This window comes from Lissotriton vulgaris, chromosome 5 (genome assembly GCF_964263255.1).
Source record: "Lissotriton vulgaris chromosome 5, aLisVul1.2, whole genome shotgun sequence".
NCBI lineage: Eukaryota > Metazoa > Chordata > Amphibia > Caudata > Salamandridae > Lissotriton > Lissotriton vulgaris.
The window spans coordinates 59,018,332-59,032,979 of NC_141693.1; the positions used below are offsets into that span (position 1 = coordinate 59,018,332).

Genomic DNA, 14,648 nt, shown 5'->3' on the forward strand with positions numbered 1-14,648 from the left:
GTTGGGCGGTTTCAGCCCTTTCTGCGGACGCTACCAGATTCCTCAGCAACGCCTGGGCCACAGGTACACACAAACGTTACAGAGGTTCATGGAAATGTTGGAGTGATTGGTGTGCTCAACGGCAAGTTGATCCGACATCAGCTGATGTCTCCTTGATTGTCAATTTTTTGGCATCTCTATCTTCTTCTTCTGGTTTGGCGTACCGCAGTCAACAATTTCCGTTCCGCTATTTCAGCGGGCCATCTTCCTATAGATGGGAAACCTGTGGGGGAACATCCTCTTGTGACTAAGGTCCTTAAGGGTATTCGGCTGGCTACTCCTCCACGTCCCAAATATGTTTCTTTATGGGACGTTTCGGTTGTCTTACGTTTTTTGGAGGCTTGGCCGATCAATTCTTTATTATCTCGCAAACAACTTTCGGCCAAACTTACTATGTTGTTGTGTTTGCTTTCCTGCAAACGGGTTTCTGATGTCAGCGCGTTAGATCTGGCTGGACGTTGCTTCACACCTGAAGGGGTTACCTTTCGCCTTTCCAGGCGCACTAAAACCAATACTGAGGTCATTTCTTACCCTTCGTTTCCTGCTCGTCCTAACCTTTGTGTTGTCCAGTTCCTTAAAGATTATGAGGTGAGTACTTCTCTTCTTTGCTCTGATATGCAAGGTCAATTGTTGATTACATTGCAAAAGCCCTTTCGCCCCGTTACTCCTGCCACATTGGCTCGATGGGTACGGTGGCTTATGGGGGAAGCAGGCATTGATGTTTCTGTTTTTGGGGCTCATTCTGCCAGTGGGGCCATGGCCTCTAAGGCCTTCTCTTTGGGTGCCACCTTGTGGGACATTATGAAAGCTGCAGACTGGTCATCAGATTCTGTTTTTAAAACCTTTTACTTTAAGCCTATTGCTACTGTTGCTTCTGTTGTGGTGGAAGAGCTTCAAACAAGCATAATCGGAGCCTCCTGTCCTGAAATAGAATTCAAAATTTGCAAACATTCGTGACAAGAATTTTCAATTCTATTAAGGACTAGGAGGCCAGGATTATCCCACCCATTGTTTATATATTGTATTTATTGAACAATGTTCATGACTTACTCTGTCCTCGATTGTTACTACTGCCTTGTTTTTCTTTTCCCGCCCTTCGTTGACATGTTCCTATATATGATGGACGTGTATTACGGCTTTGTATCTTTTTTCAGGATCTGATCCCAAATGATGTGCCTGCAGTGCGACGTGGATGTTCCTGCTTTCTTCTCTGACGATTGTTTCCTGTTTCTGCCTTCGGCGGTTGCTGTTTTGAACTTTCCTTTGTTGCCCTGGATTGGGTTTGCTTTGACATTGACTTTCTTATACTGTTTACTGCTGTCCTGGATTTCCTTCTCACCAAAGAAAGAGGAAGTGGGATTGTCTACATGGCTATTTATAGTACGGACTCTATGGTTATGACCCAAGTGTTTCTGGGTAATGTAGTTTTTATATGGCTGCTGGGCATTTCTAAATAAAGAAATGAGACTAGCATAATCCTTGCCTCCTAGTCCTTAATAGAATTGAAAATTCTTGCCACGAATGTTTGCAAATTTTGAATTCTCAAGCTGCTGTGTCTCCAGAGGCTAGAATGCCCACCTCCTGCTCCATTCCAGCGGCCATCTTTAGTCTCCAGTAGTGGACCAGCCCTGTCCACTCATTGCTATGTGGGAACTCCTGACTCTCTTGTGGGGTATGTATACCGCAAACACAGGCATCAGCTTTAGCGGTTCTGACAACTCCCTATCACTCCCTAGTCACTCTGCACTCTGCACTCACCACTCTGCACTCACCACTCACCACTCTGCACTCACAACTCTGCACTCACCACTCACAACTCTGCACTCCCTCGTCACTCTGCACTCCCTAGTCACTCTGTACTCCCTAGTCACTCTGCACTCCCTAGTCACTCTGCACTCCCTTGCACTCCCTTGCACTCCCTTGCACTCCCTTGCACTCCCTTTTACCCCCTAGCACTCCCTAGCACTCCCTAGCACTCCCTAGCACTCCCTAGCACTCCCTAGCACTCCCTAGCACTCCCTAGTCACTCTGCACTCCCTAGTCACTCTGCACTCCCTAGTCACTCTGCAGTCACTCTGCACTCCCTAGCACTCTGCGGTCACTCTGCACTCCCTAGCACTCTGCGGTCACTCTGCACTCCCTAGCACTCTGCAATCACTCTGCAGTCACTCTGCAGTCTCTAGTCACTCTGCAGTCAGTCTGCAGTCCCTAGCACTCCCTAGTCACACTGCAAAGTAAGCTTTAAATCACTTACACGTACAATGCACCCAAAAAAAAAACAGGTGTTGAAGCACACCTACAAGCATTCAGCAACTAGGCTGGTGAGTGAGGGTTTAACAATAATTAACCCCTCCCCCCACCTGGTCTTGAGCTAGAGACCCTTAATGATCCTTGGTGAGGTAGGTAGCGAACTCTTTCTTTTGTGTTTTATTGAATTAATTTAGGAAAAACTGACGTTTCTCTCTCGCTCATGTTTATTATGGAGATAAATGAGTCCACAATCCCATTAAGTCGACGCATACTAAAGGTATTCAACAATCCCGAGGTTTTCTGCTCTGCCATCACGGATGATCTACCTCTCCTCGCCACATCTGTGATGATTCGGAGCACATAAGTCTTACCACACATGGTATTGATGGTAATTTATTAGAATACACGTCAGTATTGTAATTAAGCAGCAAATAAAACACATGGACTAACGGCCTACAAGTAACACAAATAGAGTGCGAATACATCCAATCCGGAGCAATCTCAGATTTTCACCAGCGCCTAGAAGGAGCCTGTTGTCGGTTAGGCGCTTTTATCCAAGAAAGATAAAATAATGAAACAGAAAATAAATACTTGCAAATTCAGGGACAGCTGCCGAGTCTTCGCTCTACTGCCAACAAACAGCAAGTAGTGCCTGGCTTTTAACAAGAGAACAGGAAAATGAAACCATAAGGCGATGGGGGCAGTAGTAAAGAATACATACCAGCCTTGAAAAGGTATGTGCACTCCTGACGACCACCTGGCATGCCACAGAGGGTACGGTGCCGGTCCTTTCAGTAGTCAGCCGAACACCGGTTTAAGAACACGGCTAGTGACGTCATTCCGTTGGACATTTTCTAAAAGTGACTTGGATTTGAACGGCAGAAACGCGCGCCACACTTGCACTAGAGTCTAGAGTCTCTAGACAATACAATTAAGTACACCTTGGAACAGAAGGGTCCAGTAAAACCAGGGGAGTAGGTTCCGTTGGTGAAGCAGGTGCAGTGGCACCGGGGCTTAGAATCCTGTACTCCGGTCATTGTAGTGTTTTACAATTCAAACAACATGGGGCTGTATTTCCTTCATTACATTAGAGCCAATGACACACTGGGTCGTCGCCACTGAGGAAAATGCACACGAATGCGAGTCTAGACCGGACAGGAGGCGTAAACGGACCGTTTCTTCATTACAGCGACGCTCTGGAGGCAAGTCTGCACGCCCTGTCCCTTCGCGTCAAGAGAAGCAACTTTCATCACACTAGCCTGCCAAGGAAGGGAGATTCCACTCCGAGAGGAAGGAATGCGGCGAGGAATGTGCAGACAACGCCTCAGATCACTGGGATTCACAAGTTCATCTTCCAGCCTCGCCCAGAGGGGCCAACATCAGCGCAGCAGTAACGGCAGCGAGGAGTGCTCTGATTATATACCAGTAATCTCAGTGCTTGAAATGGAAAAAATAAAAGGGCTTGTTTCTGAGAAGTGCCGGTAGTCTCCCTAGCAAAATCAAAGTGCCGGTACTCAGTACCTTCATTACTTCGATTCTTCCTTCCTCGTCCAGTCCTCACGCAGTGAGGTTTTACCTTGTGTATCCCTTCGGGCACAGTCTCCCAATCTGTTTTCCCTTTCTGCCGAGTTTAAACTCAGACCTTCCCATAACAAACAAGCGGTAAGCAGACTGGGGAGCCCAGAGGCCGGAGACACGGACAGGGGGAGGGGGGGGGGGTGCGGGAACGGGCACACGGACAGGGGGAGGGGGGGGGGGGTGCGGGAACGGGCACACGGACAGCGGGAGGGGGGGGGGCACTCACCTGGACTTCTTCCGGCGGCGGTCGGCCTGGAGAAATGACCAAAAACAACCTTGGAAAGAAAAAAAAAATAACAACCCGCCCACCGCCGAGATGACGCGCACAGAGGGGCGGAGAGGGAAGAAATTACGGGAACGCCCACGAATCTGGTCCGGCCATGATGGACAGATCTCTGTTCCAATGGCTAGCCTCCATTTATGGAGCTAGCCAATGGAACAGAGAGCCGGTGACCAAGCCACATACTGTTCTCATTAGGTTTTCACCTTCGTGAAAAGCTGCGTGCGCAGCTTTCACTTAGGCGAAATCTAAAAAAAGTAAGTTGATGACAGCAAATTACTTACAATCAAAACCAACACACAACCAAGGAAATTAAAATAACAACAACGCGCTGCAACTGAAAACAGCACTCAAAAACGCACACTCATGCCAAGACATCATTAAAAGTAGCACTCTCTAGGTCCGGCAATGTACTAAATCAATTTATTCTACGGCCACATTCCAATGAAACCAAAAATGTTGTATACCGTGAAATCTTAAAATAAATTATCCTTTAACATTACAAACATTACACACATACATTTTCTACCCCGGACAACTTCGGGACGGGCTGCTAGTGTGTATATAAAGATGTGAAATTGTTGGTCTATGTAGAAAATGTATAAAACAGTAAAACTTGTGACAAAAAGATTTTTATTAATATGTATGTCTTTTTAGATTACATTTTTCCCTGTTTTGATACTATCAATGTAAATGAATACAAATACCAACTAAAATGAATAAATACAATTTTTTAATAAGATGATGATGTATCCATGATGTTTCACAAAATGTAGTTATAACCCATTAAGATTCATACTACAAGGTAAAGAAATAGAGGTCTAGAGGGAGGTATATTATTTATTGTGTTCGACGATGTATATACAATACCGTAGCATTATTACATTGCTAAAACCTTTGTTTAGGAAAGGCCTTAAACTATGCTTGCTCAGTTTGATGGATGGATAGATAACTTCAAATCCATACATACACACATCCACAGAGGTACACACTCATACAGACACACACATTGATTTGCAGACTCACACACAAACCTTGTACAAACTCACAGATGGATATCTTCAGTCCATGCTTGCACAGACTCGGAGACACACATTCATACATATATACTCACACACAAATGCATATAAAATCTCACAGAATTATGACTCCAGACTTATGCATACACGTCACAAACTCACAGATGCACACATGTATTTGCACACTCACGAATGCCACCAGACCATGTGATATACAAGCCCACAGGCAGGCATCCACTTATGTAGGTACAAACTCACAGCCAATAAATCCAGACTAAAGCATACACAACCCTCAAACACGCATGCATAAAGATAAGGACATGTATTTGTATACTCTGCGGCTCAAAATCTATATATGAATATGGAGACACACACAAGCAGTAGTCCATGCCGAAAAAACCGACAGATATAGGGACGAGCAGACATGCATGTACTCCCAAAGACTATCCATACATTAACACATACTTAGAAAACGTACACCTAAGAGTGAACATACACACACACACACACATATGCACACACACATGCTGGTACATACTCACAGCCAGATAATGCCACACCACTGCACACTTCTCTAACACACACCGTGTGAGTATGCAAGTTCGACCTTAAGGTCAGAAGAGTAATACTTGATTTTATGTTTTTTAGGACGCGCCCATGTCCGATTTCAGCCCCAATATCCAGGTGCAGTAACTCCAGTCAGTATCTGGTGAGGACCATGACCAGTCTGTAGGGGGACTCATCCACCTCTGTGTGTCTTGAACTTTAAGAGGCCACACAAAGACATGGGCACAGACATATACAGAGACACAGCACTCACTGCAGCCACTCACCCTCATGGTTTTATATTGTTCCTCCTCCTTGAGTTTAGACTCCAGAAAATATCCCTCCTGCTTCTTCAGGACAAGCAGCCACTCTTGAAGTTTCACCTGCAGGGATGAGAGTGCAAGAAATAAGTGTAGATCTGTCGAGTGTGGTCTTAATTACAAAACAAGCATTGGAATTGCAATAGGGCTCGCATTAGGAAAATTTGAGCTATTGGTCTTATAAATTTTTTTATTTTTATTTATGTGTTATTTTTTAAAATAGCTAAATTAATAGCTTTGTCAAGTTTCAAGTTTTTATTATTATGATAACGGAACTCTTTACGAGGTCCACATAAAAAGACATAAAATATGCATACAAAAAAACATTAAACGTAAAATTTCAAACATGCATATAGCATCAAATACACAACAGTTTAAAAATTATCAACTTAATACAGATCCAAAAAACATTTGAAGAATTTGTACAGTTTAAAACAAAACATTTCATTTGGCGGGTTAATCATAGCCGCCCGAAAAGCAGAGGCTGACAAAATGTTGAGTTGTAGGCAAATTGGTCTTAACCATCTTCGCCTGAAAGTCATCAGAGCTGGACAAACGAAAATGACATGAGCCAAATCTTGGTCATACATCTGACAAAAATCACAGACCGCTGAATGGCCATACCATCTGGAATAAAGAGATTTCAACGGAAGCAAATCCTGTCTTACTAAAAACACTAGGCATCTAACGCCGTGAGGAATGTTCCATTGAGTGTACGGTTGAGCTTTCCTCAATAGACAGGACTCAATAACAGGAGTACAGCCTTTTTTCAACAACCGGAAATCTCTACCCAGTCTAAACCCAAGTTCCCACGTGGAGGACTTCAAAAGGGTTTTTAACTGATAGGAAGATAAAGAAAATAGAACATCTTTATCTAATTGCAATTGGCCCACAGCATATCTGAAATTTTTTACAATCGAAGAATAGTTATTAAAGTTTCCCAGCAATTCATTTTTTATGAGATGTCTTAAGGTATTGGGCTCACTCTTTGCAAGACTTACAACCCAGCGTATGATACCAGCCAAACCTTGGACCCAGCTGCTGCGTAAGCCGAGTTCCTGTCTTAAGGTAGCAGTTGAATTTGCTGTGCTAACGGATAATAAACTACGTAAAATTTTTCCTTCCGAGGAATTTAAAAAGCTCCAATTTTTTGGGTCAATTAACTCTATTCCGTATAGAAGGGAGGCAGGTACTTTTGCTCTAAATACATCCAGTAGAATAGAAACTAGCTTTGTCATTTACAATGCCAATAGTTATAACTTTCGCAAATGTGACAACTATAGCATTTGTAATGCAACATGTTTTGTATTTACGTGACTTAGATGTATTGATATTACAAATAACAATGGCTTTTAATTTTTTTAAATAATTAATACTTAAATAATTTATTTAATTTGTAATGGCAATAGCTTAAACTTTTCTAAATAACTTTTGTGAAGATTATGTTCAGTGTTTTTTATTGTGATGAAAATCCAAGAACAGAAGTGAAATATTAACATTTTTTTGTGATTTGTAATAAAGCGTGAAAGCTTGAAAACAGCTTGAAACATTGAAAGAACATATTTGAACCAGTGATGCTGTGGTTGCGCTGAGTGATGCTGTGGTTGCGCTGAGTGGTGTGTGCATCAGTGGAGCTTAGTGGGTGCATTGGTGGAGCTGTGTGGTGGGTGCATTGGTGGAGCTTAGTTGGAGCATTGGTAGAGCTGTGTGGTGGGTGCATCGGTGGAGCTGTGTGGTGGGTGCCTCGGTGGAGCTGTGTGGTGGGTGCCTCGGTAGAGCTGTGTGGTGAGTGCCTCGGTAGAGCTGTGTGGTGGGTGCATCGGTGGAGCTGTGTGGTGGGTGCATCGGTGGAGCTGTGTGGTGGGTGCATCGGTGGAGCTGTGTGGTGGGTGCATCGGTGGAGCTGTGTGGTGGGTGCATCGGCGAGCTGTGTGGTGGGTGCATCTGTGGAGCTGTGTGGTGGGTGCATCTGTGGAGCTGTGTGGTGGGTGTATCGGTGGAGCTGTGTGGTGGGTGCCTTGGTGGAGCTGTGTGGTGGGTGCATCGGTGGAGCTGTGTGGTGGGTGCATCGGTGGAGCTGTGTGGTGGGTGCATCGGTGGAGCTGTGTCGGTGGAGCTGTGTGGTGGGTGCATCGGTGGAGCTGGGTGGTGGGTGGAGCTGTGTCGGTGGAGCTGTGTGGTGGCTGCATCGGTGGAGCTGTGTGGTGGGTGCCTCGGTGGAGCTGTGTGGTGGGTGCCTCGGTAGAGCTGTGTGGTGGGTGCCTCGGTGGAGCTGTGTGGTGGGTGCATCGGTGGAGCTGTGTGGTGGGTGCATCGGTGGAGCTGTGTGGTGGGTGCATCGGTGGAGCTGTGTGGTGGGTGCATCGGTGGAGCTGTGTGGTGGGTGCATCGGTGGAGCTGTGTGGTGGGTGCATCGGTGGAGCTGTGTGGTGGGTGCATCGGTGGAGCTGTGTGGTGGGTGCATTGGTGGAGCTGTGTGGTGGGTGCACCAGTGGGGCTGTGTCGATGGAGCTGTGTGGTGGGTGCATCGGTGGAGCTGGGTGGTGGGTGCATTGGTGGAGCTTAGTTGGAGCATCGGTGGAGCTGTGTGGTGGGTGCATCGGTGGAGCTGTGTGGTGGGTGCATCGGTGGAGCTGTGTCGGTGGAGCTGTGTGGTGGGTGCATCGGTGGAGCTGGGTGGTGGGTGCATCGGTGGAGCTGGGTGGTGGGTGCATCGGTGGAGCTGTGTAGGTGGAGCTGTGTGGTGGGTGCATCAGGGGAGCTGTGTGGTGGGTGCCTCCGTGGAGCTGTGTGGTGGGTGCCTCGTGGAGCTGTGTGGTGGGTGCATCCGTGGAGCTGTATGGTGGGTGCATCAGTGGAGCTGTGTGGTGGGGGCATCGGTGGAGCTGTGTGGTGGGGGCATCGGTGGAGCTGTGTGGTGGGGCATCGGTGGAGCTGTGTGGTGGGGGCATAGGTGGAGCTCTGTGGTGGGGGCATAGGTGGAGCTCTGTGGAGGGTGCATCGGTGGAGCTCTGTGGAGGGTGCATCGGTGGAGCTCTGTGGTGGGTGCATCGGTGGAGCTCTGTGGTGGGTGCATCGGTGGAGCTCTGTGGTGGGTGAATCAGTGGAGCTGTGTGGTGGGTGCATCGGTGGAGCTGTGTCAGTGGAGCTGTGTGGTGGTTGCATCAGTGGAGCTGGGTGCATCGGTGGAGCTGTGCCGGTGGAGCTGTGCGGTGGGTGCATCGGTGGAGCTGGGTGGTGGGTGCATCGGTGGAGCTGTGTGATGGGGGCATCGGTGGAGCTGTGTGATGGGGGCATCGGTGGAGCTGTGTGATGGGGGCATCGGTGGAGATGTGTCGGTGGAGCTGTGGGGTGGGTGCATCGGTGGAGCTGGGTGGTGGTGCATTGGTGGAGCTATGTGATGGGGGCATCGGTGGAGCTGTGTGATGGGGGCATCGGTGGAGCTGGGTGGTGGGTGCATTGGTGGAGCTGTGTGATGGGGGCATCAGTGGAGCTGTGTGGTGGGGGCATCAGTGGAGCTCTGTGGTGGGTGCATCGGTGGAGCTCTGTGGTGGGGGCATCGGTGGAGCTCTGTGTTGGGGGCATCGGTGGAGCTCTGTGTTGGGTGCATCGGTGGAGCTCTGTGGGAGCATCGGTGGAGCTCTGTGATGGGTGCATCGGTGGAGCTGCCCCGGGTTGATAAAACTAACATTGCGCCAGGATCATCGCTTGAAGGAACGTAAAGGTGACCCCAGAAGAAGGGAACGAGTACCTCAGCGCTTTGACCAGCCAAAGACCTCCGAGCATGGATTGACTCCTTCTGAACCCATGGAGATAGGGGCAATCTGGGCTTCTCTCACACCCAATGAACGGGAATACCGGCGGAAACAGGGACTATGTTTATACTGCGGGAAGAAAGTCATTACCTCCGCGAGTGCCCTGTTAAGCCTAGAAACAGTCATGCCAAGTTTGGAAAAATGGGCGCAAAGACAGCGGACAAGTCGTCGGAAACTGATTTGCTTGAGAAGTATGGAAGGGGAATCCTTGAGCATTAGTGAAATCCCTTCAGTGAAGAACAATTCCAGTGATAGTTCAGAACACTTCTTCATCAACATGGAGTTTGTTGTGTGTCAAGAAAAAAAACATATCCAAGTCATGGTGGATTCATGGGCCACAGGCTGCTTCGTGGACGAAAAGGAAGCCCTCAGACTGGGAGTAGAACTGATTGAGAAGAGAACCCCTGAGGGTGTGTTAGTGGGGGATGGCAAACTCTTAGAATCCGGTCCCATTCGGTTTAATATGAGGGAGCACGAGGTATGGTATAAGGACGACCACTGTGAGTTAATTACATTTGACATCATCCAAGCTCCCAAATATAGGGTGATTTTACGGTTACCTTGGCTCCAGAAGCATGATCCAACCATTGATTGGTCTACCTTGACATTAAAGATGGATGGGGCGTGTCCAAGATGGCGGCAGAGTAGGACGTGCCTACCCACCACTCCTGTCCGTTACCCGGGCCTCACCTGCACAGCTTCAACAAGCACAACTCTTCTGGCAGATTTGGACACTGACCGGACCAGAGACGAGTCCTCGCATCTCCCCTGTGCCTTTCGTGCAGCGCGCCTGCTTGATTCCCGTCTCCAGAGCCTAGGACGTGCCGCACTGGAAGGGTCCGGCGGCCATCCCGCTGCGGAGGTGATCGGAAGCGGTAGAGTCCGGCACTGTGGCTTGAGGACGTTCTCGCTGCAGTCTGCGGGTGTACCCCGCTGTACACTGGCCGCAAGTGGGAGGATTGAAGAGAGCAGGCGCCGGTACCCGGGGCCTGGAGCACATGTAGCGTACCTCCTTCACCGAGACAAGATGGCGGCGTGGATATAAACTCGCGGGAGGAGTTGTGTCATCCCCTCTAAGGTGAGACGCTACTTAGCGCGATTTGACAGCTGAGTGCGCCAGAACTGTAGGCCATGCCCCTCCGTGCGCTCCCTAGCACCCCAGAGCCCATCACTATCGGGGCCCCTCACAGATGCACTGGGACAGGCGAACTTCCACAGGAGGTGCATTGTGCCAACTTTGGACTGGTGGCGGTGCCTCCGGTTATTGTGCCCTGCCGGACGGTGCCTTTCTCCCAAACGCCCCCAGAGAGGAATGCGGAGGGCGGCATATACCCACTGCCCCTGCTGAGGTGAACCATACTGCTGTGCAATAGACTGCCAGGCGCACTTAAGAGTATTGGGCCCTTCCTCTCAGCGCCGTCGGGCTCTACATACTTCGCCACTAAAAGTGACCACTACTACGCTAGAGCGGACGGATTCGATCAGGAGGGCACGATACTTCCCTCCTACCAGACCATTGCACGAAGACAGACAAGGCCTTCCCCGTGCTCCCTGGGAGGAGAGTGTTGATGACGGTGAAGAGCTAGACACCAAGGGACCAGTCTCGACACTGTATATGCCCCACGCTGACAGGCTGCCTAGCACTGCAACACCTTAGAGATAAGGATAAGGGGGGCCCCTACACCAGCAAGTGTCACGTGGGGTGTGGGGCCCTAGAGGTGACGGCGATGTGCGATTCGAGCCCTCTTACCCCTGTAGGTCTGAGGTCCTCTCATTTTCACAGTTCTAGTAGGTGAGCCGCAGCTGGGGAGCACGTCCAGGGATTGGTGGCCCCGACATTGGGTATTCCTTCACTATCCCGGGCACCATCACGGGGGAGAGCCTTCGCTATCCACTAGACATTGCCAGTGAGCACCGACCGAGAGGTGTCCCCAGTTGTGTGACACACCTCACACGACGCTTTCATCAGGAACGGACATTTTGCACAGCTTTCTTTAGCGCGGCTCATGGGTCGGGGAGACACTTTTGCAGACAGGGCCTGGAGGCCTGTTACACGGATCTCAAAGACATTGATTCTGTGGGGGCACGAATGGCCGACTTGGAGAATCAGACAGCGGCAAGAGATGAAGAGGTGTCCCAGCTCCAACAGGAGGTACTCAGGCTGCGCAATCAACTTCTGGATCTTCAATCTCATGTGGAGGACCTGGAGAACCTCTCTTGTCGAAATAATATTCGGATCCGGGCGGTACCTCAGGGGACAGAAGGGCAAGACATTGAGGCCTTCGTCATGGACTTGTGCCGTCACATCCTGGAAGGTCCCCCGGGCCAGGAGATCCGACTGGACCGGACACATCGAGTGGGTCTCAAGAGATCTCTGATGACCCCTCCTCCCGATATCCTGACGTGTGTCCACGACTTCAAGCTTAAGGAGCGCATTCTCCATGAGGCACGGTCCAACCGTCCCATTAAATTTCGCTCCTGTAGGCCTCTTCTCTTAGCGGCCTCCACTCTACAGAAACGACGTGACTACCCCCCATCACCGCATTTCTCTGATCCAAAGACATTGCTTACTCTTGGGGGCATCCATTTAGGCTAATTTTCAAATGGGAGGGCAGACTCCGCCAAATATGTTCTCTGGTTGAAGCAACATCTCTTCTGGAACTTCCGGAGTCTAACCATGCCGGGCCGGTGAAACCCACAGGGTCCGTCCGACGGGGGGACAACAGCCGAGGGCAGAGAGTCGGCGGCTTGCCGTCTGGCTCTCGTCCGGAACCAGACGTGATTGCCAAAGAACTCTCCGCAGTCCTTCAGACCCTGTCAGAGGACTCCAACAACGCAGATTGACCTATAAAATTTTGAGGTGCGGATTTCTGTCACTTTGTAGGGTCACACCGGCTATTATGGCCAGGTCCGGGCGGGTGGGGGCGGCGGGGGCTCCTGCTATCCATCCCACGTCTCACCACAGGCTAAATGCCTGGGACATTTGTGAACTATTCATTGGAATGTTTCTTCCTTTACGTTTGTGGTTTTTCATTTAGGTTGTCTCCTCCTCCTCCGATGTATATCAAGGGTGGTATTATACTATTGCACCTCATTTTCCATTGTTATAATCAATCAATCAATCAATCAATCAATCAATCATAGCATTTGTAAAGCGCACTACATACCTGTGAGGGTCTCAAGGCGCAGGGGGGGTGAGGGGGGAGTGGCTGCTACTGTTCGTAGAGCCAGTCTTGAGGAGTCTCCTGAAGGTTAGAAGGTCTTTGGTTTGTCGGAGGCGAATGGGGAGGGTGTTCCATGTCTTGGCGGCGAGGTGGGAGAATGATCTGCTGCAGGTGGTCACTCTTCGGATGCGGGGGACGATGGCGAGGGCATGGTCTGCAGAGCAGACCTAGCGGGGGGGCGTGGAGGCCGGTGAGGTACGCTGGTCCGGTGTTGTGGAGTGCTTTGTGTGCGTGGGTGAGGAGCTTGAAGGTTATCCTCTTGTTGATGGGGAGCCAGTGCAAGTATTTCAAGTGGGGTGTGATGTGGCTGTGGCGAGGGATGTCGAGGATAAGACGTGCAGAGGCGCTCTGGATGGGTTGGAGTCGTGTCAGAAGTTTGACCAGGGCTCCTGCGTAGAGTGCGTTGCCGTAGTCCAGTCTACTGCTGACAAGGGCTTGGGTGACCGTCCTTTTAGTTTCGGTGGGGATCCACTTGAAGTTCCTGCGAAACATGTGGAGGGTGTTGAAGCAGGAGAAGGAGACGGCTTGCCATGGAGAGTGTGGGGTCGAGGATGACCCCTACGTTTCTTGCGTGGTTGGTGGGTGAGGGGGGGTGTTCCTCGTGCCGTTGGCCTCCAGAAGTCGTCCCAGGCCGAGGGGGTGGAGCGCTGTCTTGTCTGAGTTCAGCTTCAGTGGCTGTCCCTCATCCAGTCGGTGACAGTCTTCATTACTTCGTGTAGGTTGGTATTGGCAGTGTGGAGGTCCTTGGTGAGCAAGAGGATCAGCTGGCTGTCGTCAGCATAGGAGATGATGTTTAGGTCGTGCTGTCGGGCGACGTGGGCAAGTGGTGCATTGTGGACGTTGAACAATGTTGGGCTGAGAGATGAACCTTGGGGTACGCCGCAGATGATCTCCGTGGTTTTGGAGCGGAAGGGGGGGAGGCAGACGGTCCGGGTTCTGCGGGAGAGGAAGGAGGTGGTCCAGTCCAGGGCCTTTCCTTGGATTCCGGCATCGTGGAGGCGTGCTCTTAGTGTGCGGTGGCAGACTGTGTCGAAAACGGCTGACAGGTCCAGGAGGATGAGGGCAGCGGTTTCGCCATTGTCGAGCATGATCCTGATGTTGTCGGTGGCGGTGATGAGGGCAGTTTCGGTGCTGTGGTTGCTGCGGAACCCGGACTGGGATGGGTCCAGGATGTTGTTCTCTTCGAGTTAGCTGGTTAGTTGTATGTTGACGGCCTTTTCGATGACCTTCGCAGGGAACGGGAGCAGGGAGATGGGTTGGAAATTCTTGAGGTCCTTGGGGGCCGACTTGGATTTCTTTAGTAGGGTGTTAATCTCTGCGTGCTTCCAGCTCCCTGGGAAGGTCACTGTCTCGAAGGAGATGTTGATGGTTTTGCGGAGGTGGGGTGCAATGGTGCTGCTGGCTTTGTTGAAGATGTGGTGTGGGCAGGGGTCTTCCGGGGATCCGGAGTGGACAGTGTTCATGATCTTGGTCGTTGATATTGGTCCAGGCGAGCAGGCGATTGGTGCGGGTGGTGGTCGTGGATGTTGGATGTTGCCAAGGTGATGACGGTGTCAAAGCTGTTGTGGATGTCTGCG

At 50.1% G+C, this 14,648-nt stretch overlaps 1 protein-coding gene across 1 annotated transcript in view; it reads right to left on the bottom strand.

Annotated features, from left to right (window-relative positions):
* Positions 1–14,648, bottom strand: part of LOC147710150 (E3 ubiquitin-protein ligase TRIM39-like) — an 86,835-nt gene that overhangs the window by 59,714 nt on the left and 12,473 nt on the right. Inside the window, exon 2 of the mRNA XM_086920839.1 lies at positions 6,000–6,095. Coding sequence (XP_086776965.1) covers positions 6,000–6,095 — 96 coding nt within the window. The remainder of the gene's footprint in view (positions 1–5,999; positions 6,096–14,648) is intronic.